We start from the raw sequence: 24,841 nt of genomic DNA, 5'->3' as shown, positions 1-24,841 counted from the left end.
TCTCTGATTGATTTCCACTGCCATACAAAATAAGGGTTATCAAAATAAATTGTGCCACAATCAATGTCATACAGTAAAACAAAACCAAAAATAAATGTGAACAACTTGAAATAAGATCTCCTCCTAATAAAACACTGAACTAGGAGAAATATATAACACCAGGCACCTCCCTCATCCCTCCAAGCTGCCCCACAGATGTATAATCCCCCCACAAAAACAGCCCATGCAGCACTGGAGTGGTTGCCTCCAGATTCCCTCCAAGCCCTCTTGTGTAAAGTGCAGCTTCTGTGATTACTGAATAAAATGATTTACCCATTTAGATCCCAAAATGAACACGAAATTAAGAAACCACGCATATTTTATAACAAAAACAACGGTACCGTTTAAGAACTGCTTCTCAGGCAAAATACAAAGCTCTATATGGACCATGTTAGTTCTCTGCACTACAAATGTTACTGTAAAACCACCTTTCATCCCCACTTTGCATTGTTGTCCATAGCATAAAGTTCACTTCCATAAACTGTCTGTATATTGGAGGTTTTCTCATGCTGAAACAGTTTTTCTTTCCCACTGTTGCCAAGTGCTTGCTCCAAGGGGGATGTTTGATTGTTGGGTCTTTACTTCACAACATAAAGCTTCCTGAGGCAACTGTTGTTGTGATTTGGTGGCATATAAATAGAATTGAACTGAACTACATGGAACACTGCATCTATTATAACAGCATGGCTTCGTAGTACAATAGTAAAAAAAGTGTTGAAATTTCCTGGCTGCAATGCAGATCTTTCACCAATTAAAGACAGCTGGCACAATGTGAAACAAGATGAACTATAAAAATGAAAACAAGAGAAGATGCTTCACGGCAGTAAACGTCCAGTGAGACATGTTGCTGCCATCATGGTACATTTCCTCACTTTAAACTCTGATTTTATTCTGTTTTGAATAAACGATGCCTTTATTGCTAATCACTACATTCTGTTTTACACACCGCCCCAATGCTTTCAGAAAGGACGGACCGTACATCTTATTTAAACCAAAACAAACACAAACACACAAAACAAGGATCTTTATTTAAGTCATAGAACAGAGGGCAACATAAGAATGGTTTTACATCGCGCGTTCTCTAGTATGTGACCACGATCCAGGGCAGCCTCGGCCCATCAGTGAGCGAATCGCTCACTGATGGGCTCACTGACTAGAGTCAGTAAATCATAAAGATAAAACTGTATAAAAATAAACCACAGCGCAGAGGCTACACTAAAATAAGAAATGTTTGACGTACACGTGTGCTGTTGTGCTTGCCAATAATAAAATAACCATACACATAAAGGAATTTCATCTCTTTGACTTGCCTTTACTCACATCTTTAGTCCCTTTTAGGAATGACAGTGAAATGATGTACCGGAAAATCAGATTAGAAACATATTGTTGAAAAAAGTAATAGTATGAGAAACAAAATACATAATAGACATTTGTTTTTCTAAAATATGGCTCTGCATTAAAAAATATTTAAATGACATAACACGTTGGTCAGTGAAACCTGATCATCACAGCCCTCACAAGTCCAACACTGAACTCTGTGAACACAAACATGGATTTACAGACAGCTCAAGTGGTTACAAATGTTACAGTACGGCATGTGCAACAAGGTCACAACGTTACTGCTGAGCTCTGGGTTAGTGTCAGACCGTGGGGACATCCGCCTGCTTTTAGTGCACATATCCAGTTCATCACAAAGATTCAAATAATATACAGACAAAAATAAAAGTGCTATAGTGATAAAGCAAAATCAAAACATCAAAAGCAACATTCAGTCATGAAGCCATTCGGGAATCCTCAGTAGATGACATTTCATTTTGGAAGTTTGTGTCCTGTGCGTCAAACTGCGAGAAAAACAATCAGCAACGCACTGAAGCCACTGCTGCTTTTAGATGATTAGAGTGAGACGGACATGCTAGTTTGAATTTATTATAAGATGCAGATCTTCCTTCTGTCTAAGAGCTGTTCAGTTGGTTTCCCCCTCAAACCACACGAAGATCTCTCCCGTTTAAAGGGGGCTCTTCCTTCTTACCATTGCTGCTGCTGACTGCTGGGGTTCTCCCTCTAGTACTGTAGGGTCTTTGAGTTTTTCTTTCTTTTTAGTATCAACTCTTTAACCAGTGGAGACACGTTGGAAGCTCAGCAAAACAAAAGACAAATTAAGATGATACAATGTTCACCAAATGTACTGACGACAGGGTTAATGGTGCATTCTCACTGGATAAACAAGCTGCTTCATGTTTATATATGACAGAAAAATCCTTGCCGTCACTTCTAGAGTTAAATATTTGTAGGAAGGTGGACGTGCATGGACCTGTTCCTCCTCTGGGAACACATAATGTCCTTGAGAATTATCGGAATACTAGTGAGAATCTCGCATTAACGTGTGTAATGCTTTTAATGCTATCAATCATTCTGCAGCTGTTTCATCAGATGGCAGGATGACTCTCTGCGGCTCACAGCTTGAATGCACAGCAAGTGTTCTTGAATAATCAGCATCGATATCTGTGGTTTATGGTTTATTGTGTGTGTGTGTGTGTGTGTGTGTGTTAGCACACTGGAGGTTGGACTGAAGAAGACCAAAAAGACTGCAGTGATTGACAGCTGAAAGGTTTCGTTACCTGGATAACGACGCCCCCTACTGTACAGAGGATGTATGTGCATGTGTGTGTGTCAGAACGCTATCAGGGATGGAGGAGGTTTGAGGGGAGGCAGCTGGGTCAAATGGTGATGTAGTGCTGTCGCAGTTTGGCCATCAGGAACTCGTGGGTTAAATTGTGTCGTGTGATTATTCCCACAATCTAAAAAAAAAAAAAAAAAAAAAAAAAAAAGAGTTGAGTTGGTGAGGACAACATAACACAACAACTCTGTGGCTTCCTCACACGTTTACTAGAGGCATGAAAGCCCAAATCACTTACTTCTCCAACAGCATTAACCACGGGTAAGTGTCGCAGGCCCATAGTCCTGAAGAGGTTAAACACCTGGGAGATGCGGGCATTGGGTGAAACAGTGTAGGGACACGGGTTCATGTAGGGGGTGACATCCTGGGTACACAGAAAGGACGGCCTGTTAATGAATCTGAGTTTTCTGCTTGATTATTTTCTGTCTCAGTCGGGTAAATCGAACGTACCACTATCATGCGAGGGCTGAGCAGGGTGAGGTCGAGGTCATGGATGTCAGGGTAGCGTGGGTAATCTTCAGTCATCTCTGCATACGACAACCTAGGCTGATTGGTGCTCTGCGTCAGAGGGTACAGAGAAACTGCTCGTATAAGAAAAAGTCATCTCATTTATTATCTACACATGTGTGTCAATGACTGACCGACTGGTTCTCGGCGTAGCACACCCCTCGTATGAGCAGGTTAACCAGCTGGGAGCGAAGGATGAGACCGTGAAAGGTTAGCGGCCTGAAGCGCTCCTCCATGGTCCACTCCTCACTGGGAGACTGGTCTGGGTACAGGTTAGGGTAGGGAGCATGCCTGCAGCACAGAAATCACAGGAGTGCCAGATTTATTTGCAGTTATTATGCACCACAAAGAAAACACAGACAGAATGAAAGGCAGTGTTACAAATACTTGTAGTTACTATGTGCACTGACAGCATCAGGAGTAAATTCAAAAACTTGTGGTAAATATTAGCAGTTCAACTCATTATACTACGCCATTCGACATCAGCTTCTCTGGTCATTTGTCATCTGTCTGGAGCAGGGGTGGGAACTCCAGGACTTGAGGGCCGGTGTCCTGCAGGTTTTGGGTATCACCCTGGTTCAACACACCTGAATCAAATGTTCAGTTCATTACCAGGCCTCTGGAGAACTTCAGGACATGTTGAGGAGGTAATTTAGCCATTTAACCCTCTCAAGGCAGGCGTTGCAGATTTGCAACAGTTAAAAGCTAACAACCTGATTACCCCACATACATATTTTATGAGGTTTTTTTTACTCAGAAGTACCACTGCAGGTATTCTTTTGTGCATTAGCAACAAAAACTTAATTTGAGCCTGAGAGGGTTAAATCAGCTGACACATCTAAAACCTGCAGGACAGCGGCCCCTGGAGTTCCCACCCCTGCTCCTGAGCGCTGCTTCTGGGTCCCCTTGGTTATACTGCCTCCTCTTGGTCTAAAGAATTATTTCGGACAAACTTCAAAAAACAAAAAACAAACCTCTGACACTGATGATGACAAGAGATTGTAATCAAATCTGTAACATTCAAACTTCTCTGAATTTTAAATCTTTCCTCTCAAGGGGTGGCTGTAGCTGTAGCTCAGCGGGTCATCTCCTAATCGGGAGGTGGTTTGATTCCCTGGCTGCACCAGTCTGCATGACAAATACATACCTTGGGCAAGATGCTAAGCCTGACCAACTCCGGTATAAATGTTTGTGTTTTCGGTCCATTTACCAAATACAAAACCTTAAATAATTAGGCCCCATTTTATCCAGGTTTCAGCTTTCAAGCCCCTCGTCTGTGGATCTCCCAGTTTTTATTTGGGACACAGACACTGTCTGTACTTTTAAGATTAGTCTAAAAACGTTCCTTTTTCATAAAACACATAGTTAGGGCTGGATCAGGTGACCCTGAACTCTGTTATTGCTATGCTACACTAGGCCGAGTGCTCGTCAGTCAGCTGTCTAATTACTTCTGGCCCTCTGAAACTATAAATGTCTAAGTATTAATAGTTACTGCCGTATTGTTATCAGACATCCTGAATTAGAGCTTGATGTCTGCACTTTAATCACAACTTGATTGTTTGATTTAAAATCCACTGAGATCAAATTTAGAGGTAAAACTTCAGAGACTGTCTGGATGTGTTTATCTGGCCTACCTCCTCTCTAACATCTGCTGCAGCAGGTCTTCTCCCTCTTCTGAAGGTTCGACTGCAGCACTTTGCTCATCGCAAACATTCCTCAGCTCGCTCGATGGGTACGACTTCATGGACTGGCAGCGCCGTCGCTGTTCGCCCGCACGTGACACAACACTGGATTTCTACATGTAACAGTCAAGGGTTAGAAGAAAACACAGCCTTCAAAAACCACAACAATGATTTCATCCAAAAATAAAGAAACATGAAATTCTTAAATAATTATCTGCACATCAACATATTGCAAAGCTTTGCTCACTACAGAGCCAAACCTATGGGCTCGCACTTTCAAACCCACTGATTCTCCCTGGAGACAAAAATACAAGCTCGGTAGCTGATGTTACTTTGGTTTTTATACTTTATTTAGCTCAGTAACATTTCCTGCTGCCTCTAGGTTTTGTTAAACACTACTTCAACACAGACCATCGAAATGATAGAACCAGTGACAGAAAACTCGATCATCACAGTCTGACCTGTTAGGAAGCACAAACCGTATGAATCCATTTGATCTGCTTCACAAGTGACAACAAGTGCACTGCAGACACACTCAGGCTGCACATACATATGTGGAGACCACCGGTGGCTCCCCGTTCTCTTCATGTTCACACTTTCATTTGCACCCAAGCAGATGAAACTGATGCATGTTGGTTTCTGCTTCCTTACTGGACAGACTGATACACCAAAGGTTTACACTGTGAGGATCAATTTGCATGAATGACACGGCAAAATAGAGCTGACCAAATCAATCATAGTTTCTACTGTTGTTTAATTCTTAATCTTGGAAGGGAAACAAATCCACATCCACAAATTACTGACTGCTGTAAAAGTCTGCATGCTCTTTGTTAAATCGATGACGTGTCTGTATCAAAACTATATTATGGGACGAGCAATGAGGAATTAGAAAAAACGAAGAAAAAAGCAGAAGCAACCTGAAGGACATTGCTGGAGGGGCTACAGTGTCACTAAAGAAATGTTTCAAAGTCACTGCTGCCCCTGGTGGGGGGAGCCTTAATCACCTCCATTTGGACGGGAAGCTTGAGCTTGAGCTCTGTAAAAGAGCAGGACATACCTTGAAGTGGATATTGTTGCTGATCAGGATGTTGCCCTTCATGAAATCCCTCTCATTCTGACGGTTTTCAGTAACTACGGGGAAGGCATGGTAGACCGTGGTGCGCAGAATGCTGACTAGAGACTGGACTCGGGTGTGGGGGTACACGTAAGTCAAGTTGGTCTCCATGATATCACTGGCTGTCAGCCTTGAAGAAATGAGAGATAAAGACAACCTGAGTCCACAGGAAGAGCGACCATGCTCGAATCACACAGTTTGGGTTTTTAACCTCACCCTCACACTGCAGGCTTATAATAATAATAATGGATACTTTATTGATCCCCATGGGGAAATTACTTGTTTTTCTCTGCATTTGACCCATTCACTCTGTGAAGCAGTGGGCAGCCCACTAAGCAGGCGCCTGGGGAGCAGTGTGTAGGGACGGTACCTTGCTCAGGGGTACCTCAGGGTAGCCGTTAAGTGGATTCGAACCGCCGACCTTCCGATCACGGGGCGAACACTTTACCTACTGAGCTATCCCTGCCCCTATCATGGGGTTCCTAGAATCTGTAAAGGCAGAAAACAAGACCGAGCCTCTCATGCTAATGCTGAGACTGACAGCTTTGTCTTTTTGATGAAGTGCATCGAGGAAGCTTTGACACTGCTTCAGCCTTTCACCAAAATGGACTAAATTCATTTTTCACCTACATTTTTTTCAACTATTTGCAAAAATCTCAAGCATCTAAACCGTTTGAGGCGTGTATTCACCGATGAAAGGCAACATCAAATCCCCTGACAGATCAGCTCTGCAATATAAAGTCTTGTCATAAACCACCTCATTTTTCAATTTCCACCTTAACCCTTCAGCTGCCCACCATGGTGGAGGGGTTTGTGTGCTCCAGTGATGCTAGGTTGAGGAGGCTCGTTTTGTACCCTCCCCGGGACAGGATTACTGGGGCCACACCCTCGAGTCAGGCCTGGGGAGGTAGCTCGATGGAGAGTGCCTGGTGGGTGGGCTTTAGCCCATGGGGTTTGGCCGGACTCAGCCCGTCTCTCTTCTGTAGACCCACCACCTGCAGGAGGCGCCATAAAGGTCCGAGCATTGTGTCTCGGGGTCTCAGGGTGTGTTACGCCCCTCTGCAGTCCCTAATCTCTTTGCAGTGACAGTGCAAGAGTGTTCAGCTGTTGCTAATTGACCACACCTAGTCAGGTGTGGATAAAGGCATACCTGAGGCAGGCTTTCAGGAAGGATCACTAGTCTTTGCCTTGGTGGTGCCAGCTACTTTAGCCAACTTGCCATGTAATTTTAGAAAAAACTATTCTTGTTGAAATTCTGGTGTTCGTCTCCATATTTATGTTGCGGCTTTCAAGCCGGGTCATAACAGGGTGTTTTTCACAAGTGAGAAGAGAGGCAGATTAACACATGGGTTGATGCTGCGTCTACAGTACCGATTCGTCTTGGTAAATAAAGAGCGAAGCATAAAAGTAAAGCTTTTCTGATCGATTTACATCCCTACATGACCTGTGGTCACAAGCTCTGGGTAGCGATCGAAAGAATGAGATTGTGGTTCCCGCAGATAAGCTGGAGCTCTGGGCATTCTTGCTTTTAGGGTGCTAGCTCCACAATCCGGCCCCAGACGAGCATTGAATGGAACAATGAAGTATCAGACCTGTGCTTTGTGTAAGCAAGTAAGTAAGTAAAACTTTATTTATATAGCACCTTTCTAGACCTTTCTTGTGCTTCACACAAGGATAACAAAGCATAAAACAAACAGACAACAGTTAGCAAAATGCAATTCTAAAAAGTGTGATTTAGTTGTTTTTTGAAAGAAGCTACTGAGTCCAGAGATCTTATGCTCAGTGGGACAGAGTTCCACAGTCTGGGAGCCACAGTGGCAAAAGCTGTCTCCCTTAGTTCTCAGCTTTGTATGATGAATGACAAGAAGACCCTGATCACATGACCTCAGAGACCTGCTAGGAACATAAGGCTGTAGAAGTTCAATGATGTAGGCAACAGAAGAAAAAAAACGAATAGATACTTGAGGTTGGCAGCTGCATTGATCTGGAGAGTTGAACTGCTCTGGGCTAAGGAGGGATACCAACGCCTACTGACAATGCTGACAACACAGTTCATCCACCACAAGGGCCAACTGTCCTTTTTTGTTGCCAACAACAATTCTTACCTGTCCATCTCTACCTCAGTCTCCCACTCGAGCAGAGGCACTCCTCTCAGCTGGATGTGTATATCATAGATGCCCTTGTTGAAGAAATCACCAGTCCACTTGGCAACCTGACAGTCAACACAAAAGAATTTGCACATGAACTCAGGTCACAGTGGCGAACAGTGCAAAGTGCAAAAACACATGGTTGTGTACCATTAGCGTAATCATGATGGGCAGCCCGTATGTGATTTCATTGGTGGATTCAATGAGGATGACAGTGAGGCTGATGGTCATTCTGACCACACCTCCAAGGAAGGCAGCAGCTCCAATGAGAGCAAAGGTTCCTGAGTAGATGTCCATTCCCAGTTTCCTAACAGAGGACAGACTCATTAAGAACCAGTATAACCACTATGAGAGAATGTGACAACTGAAAGTGTTACGACTCAGTTTGCTTTGTTTTTAACTCTGATAAGGTCGATAATGTCTGTTCATTTTGTTCAGTCTTTTCTATCATGTAAGCTGCAGGTGGCAGCTTGTTGGAGATTGGATGCACCACCTTTTAATTGATACCCATCCAGACCAGTTTGGCTCCACCTTCTTCCTGACTCCCAGACAGATTGTGTCGTGTTTCTGAATCAAGAAATGTCTGAATCTAGAAGAGCTGGATTAGCAGCTTTGTATGTACTGTCAGTTCTCTACAAATAGCCCAGGTAAACACATTTCTCCTGTTTCTGTTAGCGAAGGATGTAAGAGTCCTGCATTGCTTTTGTTTATTTTTGGGGTAATTCCCCTGAGAACACTGAGTTTCAGCTGTACCCACCCTGACCTTTTGTAAGTGGAAAATACACCAAAATGTTTGGAGTGCAAATCTTGCCGCAGCACTGGGAGTGAGGAACAAGGAGTTACTTCTATGGTATTCTCTGGCTGTCTTAGGCTGGGGTGTAATATAAAGTGTAGGGGCACCAACTAACTGGAAGCTGGGCGGTTTGATACCTAAATATCACACCTGCTAAATATCCTTGGGCCATACACTAACCCCAAGGTGCTCTCTGGTGCATCCACCCATAGATGTGAATGTTAGGCTACGTTCACACTGCAGGTCTTAATGCTCAATTCCGATTTTTTGATCAAATCCGATTTTTTTTTCTCTGCTTGTTCACACTACAAATAAAATGTGACAGCAAACGCGCTCTAGTGTGAACGGTTCACGGCCCTCAAAGCGGCCGCATGCGCAAAAGAAGACGTCACAGACAACGCGCTCTGTTTACGGAAGTAAAAATGGCGGCTACAGAGTGAGTAGGTGTTGTTGCAGCAGTCTATCAATTTCTGCACAGTCGTAACCGACAGAATTTTGACAAATTAATTAGAGAAAGAAGGACACTGAGAAAACAGAGAGCCGTGCTTTAACAATGGCCGCCATGCTTTCTCGTTTGTCTTCTCCGGCGCTGATAATTGGCGTCTGTCTTGTGTCAGTGACGTAAAAGACGGATATAATGCGACATGACCATTCAAACAACAGTCGCTTTCTAAAACATCAGATATGTATCGGATTCAGTACCACATATGAAAGTGACCCAGATTGGATTTGAAATATCGGATTTGTGCTGTTCACATTGTCATACCATGATCGGATATGGGTCGCATAGGGTCAAAAAAGTCAGATTTGATGTGCTTTCACCTGCAGTGTGAACGTAGCCTTAGATAGAAAACACTTGAGCAGAAAAAAGTGCTTGTATCAACAGTGACTGCTCTCAGTTCAGCTCAACACAAGGCTGTGACAGAGAAAAAGTGAGAAAAAGCATATTCTAATTAGTTCTTACACTTTGAGCACGTTGGCAACCAAGCGTCCAAAAGCTGCCCCACACAGCAGTGAGGGGACAAAAAGGCCACTGGGGACAGACACACCATATGTCCAACAGGCCAGCAGGAAGTATAAGAAGAAGAACACTGACAGAGTCACAGGGCTGAAGGTACCTGAGGGGGAGAGTTAGAAACCAGTTTATTGATAGAATTGAACTTGATTTTTGAAAAATGGCCTAAAATGCCACTTCACTGTACGGGGTACATGAGTAATGCATGGAATGAATCATGTGTGAACTCATCTAACCATCCTGATGGAAGAGCTGGTGGATGGCTGCCTCCTGTGGGTTGAAGAACAGTGTTGCCATGTCATTGTAGGTCTTGTTTGAGCAGAAGAACTGTCGAATGGTTGAGTTGATGTCCTCACTGCCAGCCAGCTAAAAAACATACGTCACAGGTTAACATGGTCACATAGTGAGGCTCTATTTTTCACCGGAGCTCCAGTATCCAGAGTCGTACGTAGTGAGGAGGTAAAATTATTAACAAGATGATCGACCTCTGTTGGACTAGCGTTCAGGTAGCTGCTCTGCTCTGTGTTGGTACAGGGCATTGAAGATGATAACAGTGGGTGGATTATATTCTTAAACTTAGTCACAGCGCTTTCAGAAAGACATCTACTGTGATAAAGTCTACTCCCCACTGCTGTGTAATCAATTATTGTAAATGTAAATGTTATCAGGAAATGATCAGACAGGAGAGGGTTTTCAGGAAACACTGTTAAATGTTCAGTTTCTATGCCATATGTTAACACAAGATGTGGAGTGTGGTTAAAGTGGTGGGTGGGTTCTTTTACATTTTGACAGAAGCCAACTGAGTCTAATAACAGATGAAATGCTGTGTTGTCATTTTTAATATATCGTTCTGTCATAAATCAGCACATTTTTAGGAGATGTTCTGCTTGACCACCTGATTTGTATAAAACTTTTATGATTTAAAGTTTAAACATATAAATAAAAAATTAATAAGCTTATATATCATTCAGACATCATCACTGATTAAAATGTGAAGTTTAATACTGTATGGGTCTTTACCAGACAGCTTGAAATAATTTCCATATTTTAGTGGGCCAATACTCATATTTTGTGATGCATCTGTGCCAAATTGCAGATCCTCATTTATTTTAATGGTAGAAACACTTGTAGTCCAAGAAAGGTCGTAGGTCGTACACAGGGAGCAGGCAGGAAAACCTCGGGATCCCGCTTCTATGGACTTATAGTCACTCACTCACATGTACTCAGCCTCTCCACCGGCACTGATCTACAAGTTCTCAGTACTTTGGATGTTTGCATTTGTTTGCTTCTTCCAGCACGATCCTCACAGGGAACTGTAAGCTTAACTACAAGGACTCTTTCAGGGAGAAATAGCTGTAAGTACCATATCTGGCCTCAATGAGGTTGGTGTCATATGGTTTGGGAACTTCTCTTGATGCGTGTGTGAGTCTCAGTCTAAAGCTGAAAAGGCCGTCTGATGGTTTGAGGCTTCTCTCTAGCCAACAGCAAGCAGCTGTGCTGGGGGTGGCATCAGCTCAGGAGGTAGAGCAGGTCACCTACTAATCAGAGGTTTGATCCCTGTCTGCATGCCAAATATCCTGGGCCAAGATACTCTCTGATGAATGTGTGAGACTTTTGGATAGAAAGCACTTACATGCTCCAGCACAGTAGACCAGTGCCACAAGAACCAGTCCATTTACCATGTTGGCCAATGAATTGAAGATGGTATTCACGGTACATGTTCATAAATATTTAAGTAAATATTTGAGCAGAAAATATTCTGAAACTTTGATGATTACAGATGGAATGAAAAAGGAAAACATATTGAACTAAAGTATTTTCTGTTAGCAAAGCATCTGAAAACTCAAGAATCCTGCTCTGTTTGAACAGGACAGTCTTATTTTTGTGGTACAACTTTTCATATTTGCTCAATCCAGCAAGAACATTGAAATGTAAAGTAAATTTAACTATGCACCATTAAGACGTCAGTACAATATTAAATAAAAACTGTCATGTAGTTTAATGCTAACTTTGCAAGACTTCTTGAATTAGTTTTGATATTTTAATTAGCCAGTGTCTTTTTGATACATCGGCCCCAGATTACAGATCCTGGTTCATTTTAATGGTAAGAAAGGCTCATGGAAATGTCAGGCTTTTGTCATTAATAGTTTCTGAATTATTCCCATTCAAATGGTGTGACAGATTTCAATCTGAGGAAAAAAAAGGCCTGAAAGTGGGCTGACAGATTGTTTTTCACACAAATATATCTTAAAGAGTATTTGAAGCTAAAATATCACAGTAATCATAACATACGTTTAACGTTTAGACCAGTGAAAACACACCTGTGGTGTTTTTGTTGAGTAATGCAAAGATTATTAAAATTCTTACCGTGGTGTTGTGAGCTGTGGGAGTGGACAGGTCACGACATTCACCCAGCATGGAAGCCGCAAAAATCACAATTGTTGTCACCATGGTAACCAGCAGACTCTCTAAAACTCTGGAACATTAGAACAATCGTTTATTATCCTCTGGTTAACAAAGTTAGGCACATATTTAACGACAGTTTGCACCTTTATAAAAAGAAACACAATTACAGTAACTGATTGGAAAATTATCAATTAAAAGGAGCGCCTCGTTAATTTATTCAGCAGAATACATCATCTTTCTCTCAGTGCGCAGATTTTAGGGAAGAATCTATTTAAACAAATGATAGAAAACTGGGACGGGAGCTCATTCATTACTAACAGTGCTGTTTGTAAAGGAGACGAATCTCGTTTGAGTCTGACATATCTGTGCCAGCTTCTACTGAGAACAGAAATGTATTTTCCAGTGGAAAATGTGGATGTATCACAGCTTTGAGGGCAGTGTCACTCTAACCACTGTGGCAGTGAAACAACAGTGAAATCTTTGGTCCAAATGTTTACAGACCCGTTCTGCATGTTCCTGGTCCTGATACATAACATGGATCACCAGAAGGAGTTTCTAAACACAACTCAGTTACTTTCCATAATGAACAGAGCGGTTTGTGACTTTCCAGTAGGGCTGGGCCATATCATACCGTTCACGGTAATACCGGTATAATATTGGGCTACGATAAGAAAAAGAAATACCGCAATAGAATATGGGTAAAACGTACGGAGCCCCGCAGGGGACATGGGAGAAAAAAAAATTACGATGGACTTTTGTGAGATCTCGCAAAACAAACTCGGGATCTCGCAAAAGTTTTGCGAGATCTTGCAAAAGTTTTAGCTGCATTCTTTGGCCTTCAACCTCCCGTTAGCGTCGAGACCTACTACAGCCGGGAGGAACACCGCACATCGTGCCTCGACCTCCCGGTCGGCTTCGAGCCGGCATCCGAAGAATGTGGCTAAAACTTTTGCGAGATCTCGCAAAAGTCCGTCTTAATTTTTTTTTTTCTCCCATGTCCCCTGCGGGGCTCCGTAAAAACGTGCATGCGCAGTGCCTTTGTTTTCATACGCACATGGCGGAAAAAGCATGGCGGCGACGGAGAATGTGAAGGGCAAAAGCGGATCGTTAAATGAAACGGATGAACCAGAATTGGTTTTAAAAAATGCTGCAACTCCAGTGGTGTAGAACTGGTTTAGATTTCGTCCATCAGATACACAACAAAGCACTATTTTTGGTAGCGCATGCTAGCGGGCCGTCGTTATTACCTTTTTTTGGAAAATGCGGCACACTTAAAATCAATCCTTTGATTTTTCTGAAAATCAACAGTGCCCCTTATAATCCCGTGTGTCTTATGTATGAATTCTGGTTGTGTTTACTGACCTCGAAACGATTTTATGTGGCACACGGTGCTCGAAAATCTGTCAAATGTTTTAGTACAACTTTGCTAAGCTACGAAGCCGCACCGCTTGATGGATTGTCGGAGCATTACGACTATCGTAGGCAGGAGCCTCGCAGAGTGATACGCACTGCGCTTCAACATAATATTACTGTATTGTGTGTGTATAACCTCTTTTTAAGTTTTGTGGATATTATACATGGTTATGCTGAGGATATATCGGCCAGTTTCCACTGGAAATGCCTTTTGGTTAAACTGTCAGCAAGGAATTTGCATTTGCACTGTTAATTTTTATATAACTTTAATGCACATAAAAACAGCTGCTTGTTTAAGTGAAAATACATTGATGGGTTTTTTTGCACTAATAAAGTTGTGGAGTTGTAAAGTATTTTGTCTCACATCAATTATATCATCAGTTATATCGTTATCGCAAATTTTCAAATGTATATATCGTGATAAATATTTTTGGTCATATCGCCCTGCTCTACTTTCCAGGTTTTTGTATATGTTACCATGGAGATCATTGTACTGGTACTTATAAAGCACTTTTCTAGTCTTACTGACCATGTGACCAAGTGCTTCAGACGATATATTATCTTGTCCTCTTTACATCTAATCATACATTCATACAGAGTTTTATTCGATCCACTTACTGATGCATGGTCAAATTAGACCGAACAATGACTCTATTACACATGCTGCATGGACTGTGAGAGAAAACTGGAATACCTGGAGAGGAACCGTGCAGGCACACAGGGAACAGTGTGTGTGCGCCACACAGGTCTCGTATCTAGGCTTTATGGCCCATTCTAGGCTTCCTTGTTTGTTTCTCTACAGATGTCAGTATGTGAGACTTCTTCCATTCCTTTGCATGCAGCTTTATACTCCATGCAACAAAATGACAGTGGTATGCTTATTTATGCTATGATGTAACACAGGAACGTTCAGGTAATATTCTGGGTGTTGACCAACCACACATCTACCAGCTTGTTATACACAGATTTCAGGAATTTACTGAGGAATTGTTTGTAATAAAGCCTTTGCCTTTCTAACGTTTGTCCTGCTCTGAACGTTCCCTGTTATGTTTGTTCCAACTGTGAACAGCAGCTTGGCTCTGAGATAACATTATTATTGTCGGGTCTGCCTTACAATATAAAGCAGCTTGAGACTCTTGTTGTGATTTGGTGCTATATAAATAAAATTGAATTGTAGATGCTGTTCACACATTTATGCATTATCAGTTGATCACTTTAAAAACCTTTCACTTCAGTTCATGTTTGTCTTACACCAAACTGCTCGCGTCCTAGTGTCACAGTCTGATGAACATGAAAAGCACAGATGGGATCAAAGATGGTCAAACAGTTCACCTGATAAACTTGGCCTTAGGATGAATGTGTCTTATGCGATACTTGGCCAGGTTCTTGTTCATGCAGTTAAAGAGCGCCCCCAGAAGGCCGCCCACCACACCCATCAGGACAAAGAAGGCAAGATCCACAGCTGTCCACAGGTGGCAGTTCTTGTCTCCATCTGGACACTGGTCAGCAAGAGGAATAAAACCATAATAATATTTACATCAGGCTGATATTTAGGGATGGGTATCGTTTAGGTTTTATCCGATACCGGTGCCAAACCGGTGCGTTTGAAATGGTGCCGGTGCTTAAACGGTGCTTAAAGAATGGAGAACACAAAATTGGTCCAAGAACCTCTCATGTTCAGCTGTTTTTTGTAAAAAGATAACAATGTTAGCCTTTTCTGCAGCTATGGGGCATATATGGTATCACTCTTGGCTGGAAGCAGTGCTTAAACAATGGAAAAAACACAAACTTTGTCCAAAAACCTCTCATGTTTAACTGTTTTCCACTTTTTCTTTGGTCATTTTAGCCTTATTGGCCAGGGTGAAGGGAGTATCTGCCATCAAACAAGAAGACAGCTGCATGTAACTACGACGGTGTTTGCTAGTTCACCTTACATGCATTCATGTAATAACGTGGTTAGCCTACTCAACGTAAATTACACACGAACAACATTAAGCTACTCACGCAGAGAAGAACGGCTGCTGCTGCATCATCATCCTCATCATTTCTGCTACACTGACCTGTGTTTTTGGGGGATGTTGCTAAATCCGGGTCCGATAACAGGCAACCCACCCGCAGTAGATGTGCTTGGTGTGAGGTCTCGCAGCAAGCTATCAAATACGGTGCATTTCTCGGCTTTAAAAAAACCCCGCTATGCGTCACCAGGTGTTTCATCGGATTTGAGGTGTTACCTCTTTTGACAGTATCACAGTATCACCTTAAAGCTCTTGTTGCTGCTGAGTTTGCATCTTTTGCTGTGAAGTACAGCCAGACTTTTGACCGCTTTGCCTTGGGCATTTTTAATCTGTAGCTCTGCTCTAACAGAACGTACGTACCTGGCCCCGCCTACTATCCTCGGAAACGTAAAACGATTGGCTAGAATCTAAAGTGTATCACAGCTCAGGAAAAAAAAAGCACCGAAATAAAGCACCGAAATGTGCGCTGCTTTTCGGTCTGGTTACTACCGTTTATGTCAGAACCGGTGCCATCATGTGGGTACAGAAGGAAAAGTCAAAACTGGAAGCAAACGAATCACCAAGCTTCTTTTTCCAAGTTTTTTTCTACAAAGTCTAATCTTTGCAAAGTGTTGCAACATCTCCCTCTGTAGAATCTGTCAATCTCTGCACATCTATACTGACACATCATTAAAATTGGGCTAAAGACCTGCGAAATCCGACACTCGCGTCTTCAACACAGCTGCCAGGTTACATAAATTGAGTGGTGCATGACCTGCAGATCTTTAGTCATGTCAGCAGCTGTCACATCAGTTCAACATCAACTTTGTTATCGAGTACTGGAAAGCTCTGCACAGCGGGTATTAACTGGGTCGGTTGCAAGAGATATCACAGACAGGAAGAGGCAGTAACGATGATGTGAGGAGCAGATATGAGGTGAGATGGTGGAACAGTTGGGCTAATGGTGACCCCACAGACTCTGTTTTTTAAATCCATATGTAAACATGTCAGAACAGATTAGTTGAGATTCAGATGTTTTAACTTCATTTGTGTCAGTTTTATTTACATATCACCTACTCACAAAAACAGGTGCCTCAAGGCACTTTATACGGTAAGGTAAAGCCCTACAATCCAACAATCGTGAGCCCCTGTGAACAGCATTTGGCGACAAGAAAAACTCCCTTTTTAAAGGAAGAAACCACATAAAAAAGTACCATATGGTAAAGTTTAGTCACCCCAGATCAGTGTTTCCCTACCCACAGGGTTGGCATGTTGCTTTTGGAGCCGTCCTCAAAATCAAATCAATGAGTCAATCAATACAATGAGTCACTGTGTAGACCTAAAGTCTGTTATTTCAGCATCATACTTTATATAAAAAATAAAATACTATATATAATCTTTGAAGATACATTTTGTACCACATGGAATAACAAGATAAGAAACTCTTAACCTTGAACTCTCCAAAGTTCAGGAGGCCAGGCAGCTGGAAGGAGCCCCACTTGCTGAAGTTGATTCCCGAACGGAAGAAGTTGAGAGTAAAAGTGGCCGACATGGAACAGAAGAGCTAAAACAGTAGATAGACAAGAGGAACATTTAATCACACTCATTGGTCAGTAAAGGTCAGAGAGATTGGATGGTGCACTGTGTCCTGGTCTACCTGGCTATATCTATAAAGCAGATGGATTGTTGTTGCAAATAAGGGAAAAATGACAGGATCAAATTTCATGTACTTTTATCCTCTTGGTGTACTTCTGATCCAAAGCAAACATTAATCTGTCGTGCAAACTTTCAGCTTTAGGTCAAAACCATCAACTGTTTAGGTTTAAAGACGTTTTTGCACATTTTCAGAGCTCAATTTTACAATTGACTGACGAGCAAGTAAAGCTTGTTCTCTTGTTATTTGATGACAAATGAAGCAGGTAAAATAGAAATAGAAGAATAGAATGAATTTTTATTTTATAGCATTTCAGTGTAACTCCTAAATATGATATCCAAAGAGGTATCCGTGCATCTTTATCAAAGAAATTGTGGTGAAGTAACTATAAAGGGTGACCTACCACTTTCCATGTAAGGGCTTGGTTCCAGAATGACGAGCCCTCCTCCAGACTGAAGAGGGTGCCACCGATTGGCGCACCAAAGGCAGCAGCTACTCCAGCAGCAGCACCAGCTGACACAAAGTCTCGCTTGTCCCTAAAGAACAGGTAAGAAAACTGTCAGTCACATGTCACACATGCTACACTGCTAGGAGGCAGTAACAGTGTTTGTGCCAAAAAGTTGGAACATTGTGTAAACTACAAATTACAAGAAAATTCGTTGCTTTGGAGATTATTCAAACTCTTTGAACAACTAAAAATAGACTTTGTATAGTACAGAGAGAGAGCTGGTCGATAATATTGGAGAGTCTCTGTTATACCAGAGTAGGGATAATCTTTAAGAGAGGACACATAAATAATGCGAAGGTGAAGACAGCGTCATACAGGATCATGAGCCTGAAGCTGGAAATTAAAGGGGTGGTGTTGAATGCTGTTTTATTTAGTGCCAAATCACAAAAACAGTTGCTTCAAAGCATTTTATATTGTACAGTAAAGAAAGTATAATAACGCAACACTCAGAAGATCCCCTGTGAGCAAGCACTTGGCCTCCTGTTAAGTTTTTCCTGTTTAACAGGAAGAAACCTCCAGCAGAACCAGGCTCAGGGAGGGGCAGCGACCAGCTGGGGGTGAAGGGAAGGAGACAGGGCCCAAGACGAGCAGGGGAAAAGAGTCAAAGCTTAGTAGTAACTAATGATTACATGCAAAGTGGTTTGCATAAACAAACTGAGAGTGAAAAGAGGTGAGTGAAGAAGTCAGAAGAGAAAGATGAGGAAATAGTCAAAGAAAATGTGGCCTAGGCAGAAAGATGAACAAAGCAGCCGGGAGCACAGGCGAGGTTAGGATGTGGATGCGAGGCTGGATGATAACGAAGGACAAAAGGACTTGTACTGATTGTCTACAAAGAGAAAATGAGCTGGAAAGGAAAGGATGCACAGCAGGTTAGTGTGGTTAACAATAACAACTGAAATCTACTAACAAGTGGAGAGAGTGTGTTGAGAAGATGGTAGGAGTGCTGTGAGGGGCTCAGGAATGAAGAGAGAGGACGGATGGAGCAAAGTCAGTGAATCAGGAACTGCAGAGGATTAGTAAGGAGGACAAGAGTGCAGCTGTGAATTCACACCATGCTCTGTATTAGAAATCATTCCCATGTTTCATCTTATCCAGATTATTAATCCCTTGTTCTTTTTTCTCAACAGACTCTCCTTGAATGAAGCTGTGTCGGTCAGCTTCTTCCAACGATGCGTCCACTGCTCCACGCCTCCTGCAGCTGAGCCACGGACCACAATCTGCAAGTTCGTCACTTACAAGGCTTCTAAGTAAACTTATGTCACACCCTTGCAAAAGCAGTTATACTGGCTCCCAGTCAGTGTCAGGGTCCAGTTTAAGAGTCTGGTTTAACTTTGGGCAATTATGCAGCACAGATCAGTAAAGATTTACATCTGTAGGTCCCCAGCAGGTCCCTGAGGTTTTCAGGATATCAAGGTCTGCTGTGTATCACACAGCACTGAGCAAATCCTAGTATTCTGTTTTTATTTACATTTACACCATATTCCAACTTTAGTTTGACTCAGGATCGTTACTGTCACATACCTGTCGCTGCGGAAGTAGGGAAAGTCAAATTTGATCTTCCTGAAAGTAATGCTCTGAAACTGATGGAGAGAGAAAAGGTCTGATATCCACAAGTACGACCAGACAAATCACAAGAATAACACCAGTGCTATTTTTAGTGTCCAAAATGTTTCACAAAACAACAACAACAACTAGAACTAAGCAAACTAGAATAAGCTTTGGGGTACTTGAGGAAGGCCGGCTCCCACGATGGCTCCACTGTGGATCATTGGACCTTCCTTCCCCACAAAGAGACCTGAGCACACAGAGTCAGTCCATCAGCCTTCTGACCCTGGCTCATCATTCATCATCAACATCATTTTGCTCTAAAGTTAGCAGAAGCTGACACTGCTTGACTCAAAGTATAAAACCTCATTAGTGATCTTGTTTTGCCTTAGTTAACCTAAAACACCACCGGGAGCACAAAGATATTTCTTCTATGTTTGCTCCCAATTCTGCACCTCCCATATGAAGTCATTATGATCACAACACAAAATATTCCAATAAAGTGCTTTGCTGTCAGAGTACAGGACTGCCTGTGGTGTCTGCAGGTTACAAAAGTAGATGCTTAACAAGTATCACGCAGGGAATACCGCAGGGCATCTGTGACGTCCATATTTTACACAACTTTCAGAAACAAGCCCAAGAACATGAAAACTCTACACAGAGTCTACCCTGCGCCTCCAGGAAGGAAACAACAGTAGTAGCCAGGGAGGAGGAGGAGGAGGTTGTGTGTGTGCATCTACCCTGGGTTGTTGATAATATTATTATTGGGTAAATGGTAAATGGCCTGTATTTATATAGCGCTTTACTAGTCCCTAAGGACCCCAAAGCGCTTTACATATCCAGTCATCCACCCATTCACACACACATTCACACACTGGTGATGGCAAGCTACATTGTAGCCACAGCCACCCTGGGGCGCACTGACAGAGGCGAGGCTGCCGGACACTGGCGCCACCGGGCCCTCTGACCACCACCAGTAGGCAACGGGTGAAGTGTCTTGCCCAAGGACACAACGACCGAGACTGTCCGAGCCGGGGCTCGAACCGGCAACCTTCCGATTACAAGGCGAACTCCCAACTCTTGAGCCACGATTGCCCCGTACAGTAAATGTCAGGGAGTCAAACGCACTTTACCTCCAGCTACACTGAACAGGACTCCAGCAGCCTTGCAGAGAAAAGTTCGTAGTCGAACAATTCCAGGAATCTTCACTCCGTTCAAGTAACTTTTGATTTCTGGAATCCCTGATCCTGCAGCCACAGGCTGAAAACACGATACTGCAGGTCAGTGTGTAATCTACTATCACAAACATACCAGAATGAAACAACATGCTACAACCAGTTAACAAACTTGGACAGGTAGAGATGCAGGTAGACAGGTCTCAAATGCAAGGACCGCAGAATTTGCACACTTTAACTGTTAAAGCAGGAGTTCTTTCCTGAGTTTGTCAGCTGCAGCTGAGATGTTTACCTCGATGAGGACGAGTACACTGGCAATGAAGACGAAGGTCATGTTGAACGCCAGGAGCTCCAGCAAGGACAAAGACAGACAGCCTTTGTCACTGCACTTCTCTATAGCTGGAGGCTTCAGTTAAAGTAGAATCACCACATCAACAAACAAAGTGTGGTTACACACAGTAACACTCTTTAGATGAAGAGTCAGGCAGTAAATAGAAACCATATGACAGATACTAGCGAAGGGATCAAACCCAGGCATGAAAACACACATATACAGCACAGGATGAACCAAACATTACTTCACACTATTATTACAGCATCTGCATCATATGAACGCACTCTGAATTCTTTCTAGAACAAAAAGATAGACCTGACATTTGTTTGGACCAACTCTGGACAATGTTCAAACAAACACAAAAGAAAAAGGGCATAAAAATGCGCACCTGCTGTCAGCAATCTCTGAAGGAAATAATGCAATATTTTGTGCAACTTTACAAACGCTCTCCTTCTGTGCGAGGATCTTCTAAGGCACAACATTTCTGCCCAATATTTAGCTGCTTTGGTATCTGCCCATCCTCCACGTACAGAGTCATGTTAAAGGATACAATCACCAACCACAGTAAACTTTAGTTTGTTGAAGAGGCGTACGAAAAAATCCACAAACAGGCCCAGCTGAAAGAGAGCAACGTTTCTTATTGAGCAGCTGAAATCCAGCAAAACAAAAAGAAGACCCAGAATGCACCTTACCAGGCCCACTGTGACCCCGATCGCAAACACCATCATCCAATGCACCGCCTCATATTTTTTGGCTTTCTGTTGGCAGACAAGAAAATAAAAAACAGTTTTTTTCTCTCATATATAAGAGACTAAAAAGAGTCTAAAAACATTTCTGCGTTGGATGAATAATACACACACGTTCCCAGTCGCACAGTTTGTGCTTTATTCTGTGGTTTTAGTGAGAGTTCACAAGCTCCACATACTAAATGTATTCCCCCAGCATTGAATCTATACAGGATTAAAAATGCTGTAAATAAAAGTGATGGAGACGTGGAACAGAACCTCCCTGTCACCAGGCTGTGTTCAGCATAAGCTACTATAGTGGTTTAGCAGGTAAAAAGAGAGCCATGTAGTGATACAGAAAACCCCTCTAACTTTAGCTAACCATGCTAATCGTGCTTCGTAGTACAGCCCGCAGGACTTTCAATGATCTGTATACAAATGCTGCCATCTGTATATGCCTCATACATCGAATGTAGGGCCGAAGAATAAAGCTTGGTGACAATGACGTAGCTCTAGAACGTTTGCAGGTATGGTGGCGTAACAGTGGCACTCCAGGGCAGTCGCATCAATATCTCTATGACTGGATAAATGGAAACGTAATGCTGACAAATAATTCACAGTAATTCTTCAGAGTCTTCATTGATATTCTTGTGGCCATGTGTAGCAGTACTGTCTGACAGTATCCTAACGGCCCTGCTGCTTTCATCCCTGACCTCCTCCCAGCTGTAGGTGAGTGCTGTTCTCTGCTGTGTTTCCTAATTCCTGGAACACTGTTATTATCACTGCAGTGACCGTGACATGTTACAGAAACTTTGATTAAATGGAGGCTAAAAGATCGTGATGCTGTCTAAGTTTAAATCCATCAACGATCCACGTGACTTCTAGATTCAAACTACTGTTACAGTCATATTTCTTTGGATTTTGAGATCTGCCCCAATAAAGTGGACAGATCCCACGTGACCTGTTCTAACATAACACTGCATAGAAAATGTTTCCTTAATCTGATAATGAATCATTCACAACTTTTAGAAAATAGGAAACATTTTTAAAAGGAGGTTTGTTCAAATTAATATTAAAATATTTGAGCTAGCTCAATATTTATAATAGAGTGGTTTCTGTGTGTCTGTGCAATCAAATATGAAAAGCTGATTAGTAACACTGATCAAGATTAAAAACACAGAGCTTTGTGGAACATCAACTTTAATACAGATCACATACAGTTTAACAGATCAGCTGCTGGCACAAGTCCTACTATCAGTGATCTCATCATGTGATGTAAAACAATAAACGTGCATCGGTGACAGCCTTTGCACAGGCGTCATCCACACAGGAGCAGATGACACATTTAACCTGTCTTACCTTGTTGTCCATCCCCTCCAGTACCTCCACATAAGGCTCACTGATGCAGCGGTCATAATCCAAGCTCTGTGGACACAAAACACTGTGTGACTATTTCCTGCCTCACACATCGATTGTGTCCAGTACTGAAAAAAATTAATCTGCTCTGGCATTTCTGCTCTAAACACATAATATAATATCTCTTTGAAGGCTTTCTCCAGCAAGTCTCACCTCATAGTCTTTCCTGGGTAGAATCTGTTCCTCGTCTGGGATTTCCCCAAGGATTGTCTGGGGGGTAAACAAACAAACACACAAACAAACAAATAACAATAATAATTATGTATGTATTTACATATACACACAAGGATATTTGACCACAAATTAAGCTTCCTACTAAAAGTTCAGCTAAATGTGTGCGCCTGCATGTTGGAAAAAATAATAAATAACAAATAAATAGAGGAAATAAACAAAGAAATGAGTGTGGAATTAGTACTTGACTCCTGCACCACCATCCAAAGCATCCAACACTGGACACACTTAGTTCCTGTAGGAAGTGATGCTCAGACTTATGGTTTAAAACCAGCGAGAAGCAACAGTTTGTTCACAGATTCTTAGACATGGAATATGTTTTATATGTGCAACATGTGAAGCTGTGCCTCAGTGAAACCACAAAATGAAGACATAAGCAGCACTGTTGCTGGAATTTGCATATATTAAACTGTCAATACAGAAAATCAATGAAAGTTTTTATATTTGGTTGTAATCTGATCTAAATCTGTTTTACATTGTGGAACTAGAACAGTTACAGTTGGAAGGTAATTGTCTCCACAGTAGGTCTCCTAGTCCATCAATAAACTCCATTTACTCTGCTGTGGTTACAAACTACAGCGATTAGTAACCTTTACTTTTTAAATGTATGTAGTTGAAAGTTTCAGAGCTTTCATGTCAAGCTGTCCCGTTAGAATTACACAGCTTTACTTAAGAGCAGCGTTCAATTCAATGCACAAACTCCAGGTTACATGTTTAACTAACGCAAATAAAGCCGGGCTATGTCCATACTGCCTTCGCAGTATACTTCTCGGAGGTCCTGTAAGACTACGCCTTTGCTTGGTGTAATCACAACATTCAAAATGTGGGGAAATAAATAGAAAGAGGTTATTTTCCACGCGACAAACACGCCGCATTGCACAATAGCTTCCCACACCTACTGAAAGATTAAAACCATATGAAATGAGGCAGAGATTAAATTGATTAAAATAAGAAGATTGCTTAATCTGAGGAAATTATAAATGGAGTTTGGTCCACGGACTATATCGTCACACGGAAAAACGGGAAGCTCTCTCTTCTGTAAGCAGCAATATTACAGCTGACTTAACGACTATACATTCATAATGTGCATTAATAAGTATTCCTCGCTTTCCTGCAAAAGAACCAAGACAAGAGAACATAGTGAGCAGCGGGGTGGAGCAGCTCAGCCAGAATAAAGCGCTTAGAATAGCTCAGAGGAAATCCTAAGAACCCCAAAGTAAACACAACATAAGCAGATGATGCTTCCTGTGCTTGTTATCACGTCTTTCTTTACCAGCTCTTCTGGGGTCCGTGTCTCTCCCTCTCTACAACAACACTGGCAACAAAAACATCTTCCACAGCACGCCATTTTCGTTGTTGTGTCATGCTGTATTCAGGGGCTGTCATAAAAAGTAAAGGTTGTTTTAGACGACTTTGAAAATACAGTAGAATAAACAATGTAAAACAAAGAACGGAGAAAATAACCG

The 24,841-nt window shown here is 42.2% G+C and overlaps 1 protein-coding gene across 1 annotated transcript; it reads right to left on the bottom strand.

Moving 5' to 3' along the window:
- Nucleotides 1-1,048: 1,048 nt before the first annotated feature.
- clcn6 (Cl-/H+ antiporter 6) lies at nucleotides 1,049-24,818 on the bottom strand. Its single transcript, XM_086277001.1, has 23 exons — nucleotides 24,649-24,818; nucleotides 23,298-23,354; nucleotides 23,088-23,153; nucleotides 21,696-21,761; nucleotides 21,554-21,620; nucleotides 20,962-21,068; nucleotides 20,628-20,754; nucleotides 19,677-19,744; nucleotides 19,471-19,529; nucleotides 17,845-17,977; nucleotides 17,238-17,351; nucleotides 15,126-15,292; nucleotides 12,342-12,450; nucleotides 10,211-10,340; nucleotides 9,924-10,077; nucleotides 8,317-8,473; nucleotides 8,125-8,231; nucleotides 5,963-6,149; nucleotides 4,858-5,018; nucleotides 3,358-3,514; nucleotides 3,167-3,274; nucleotides 2,955-3,080; nucleotides 1,049-2,837 (listed from the first exon to the last, which is right to left on the bottom strand). Exons 1-23 carry the CDS (start codon nucleotides 24,721-24,723, stop codon nucleotides 2,757-2,759), a joined length of 2,583 nt encoding a protein of 860 aa, XP_086133127.1. The 5' UTR covers nucleotides 24,724-24,818; the 3' UTR covers nucleotides 1,049-2,756.
- Nucleotides 24,819-24,841: the final 23 nt, after the last annotated feature.

Source organism: Aulonocara sp. 'chitande type north' Nkhata Bay, linkage group LG20 (assembly GCF_057382095.1).
Source record: "Aulonocara sp. 'chitande type north' Nkhata Bay isolate Kocher_YH1m ecotype deep benthic linkage group LG20, A_spYH_male_GT1.1, whole genome shotgun sequence".
Classification (NCBI taxonomy): domain Eukaryota; kingdom Metazoa; phylum Chordata; class Actinopteri; order Cichliformes; family Cichlidae; genus Aulonocara; species Aulonocara sp. 'chitande type north' Nkhata Bay.
The sequence above is the reverse complement of the archived record's forward strand: the minus strand, read 5'-3'. Positions and strand labels throughout refer to the sequence as shown.

What these genes read in the sequence shown, in the direction of transcription:
- clcn6 (XM_086277001.1), bottom strand. Translation starts at nt 24,723, where the DNA reads ATGGCGTGCTGTGGAAGATGTTTTTGTTGCCAGTGTTGTTGTAGAGAG. An exon ending in TGGGAGCCGGCCTTCCTCAA is followed by an intron (nt 19,530 to 19,676) that starts GTACCCCAAAGC and finishes TCTCTCCATCAG; the next exon opens with TTTCAGAGCATTACTTTCAG. An exon ending in CCCTACTTCCGCAGCGACAG is followed by an intron (nt 17,978 to 19,470) that starts GTATGTGACAGT and finishes CCTGTTCTTTAG; the next exon opens with GGACAAGCGAGACTTTGTGT.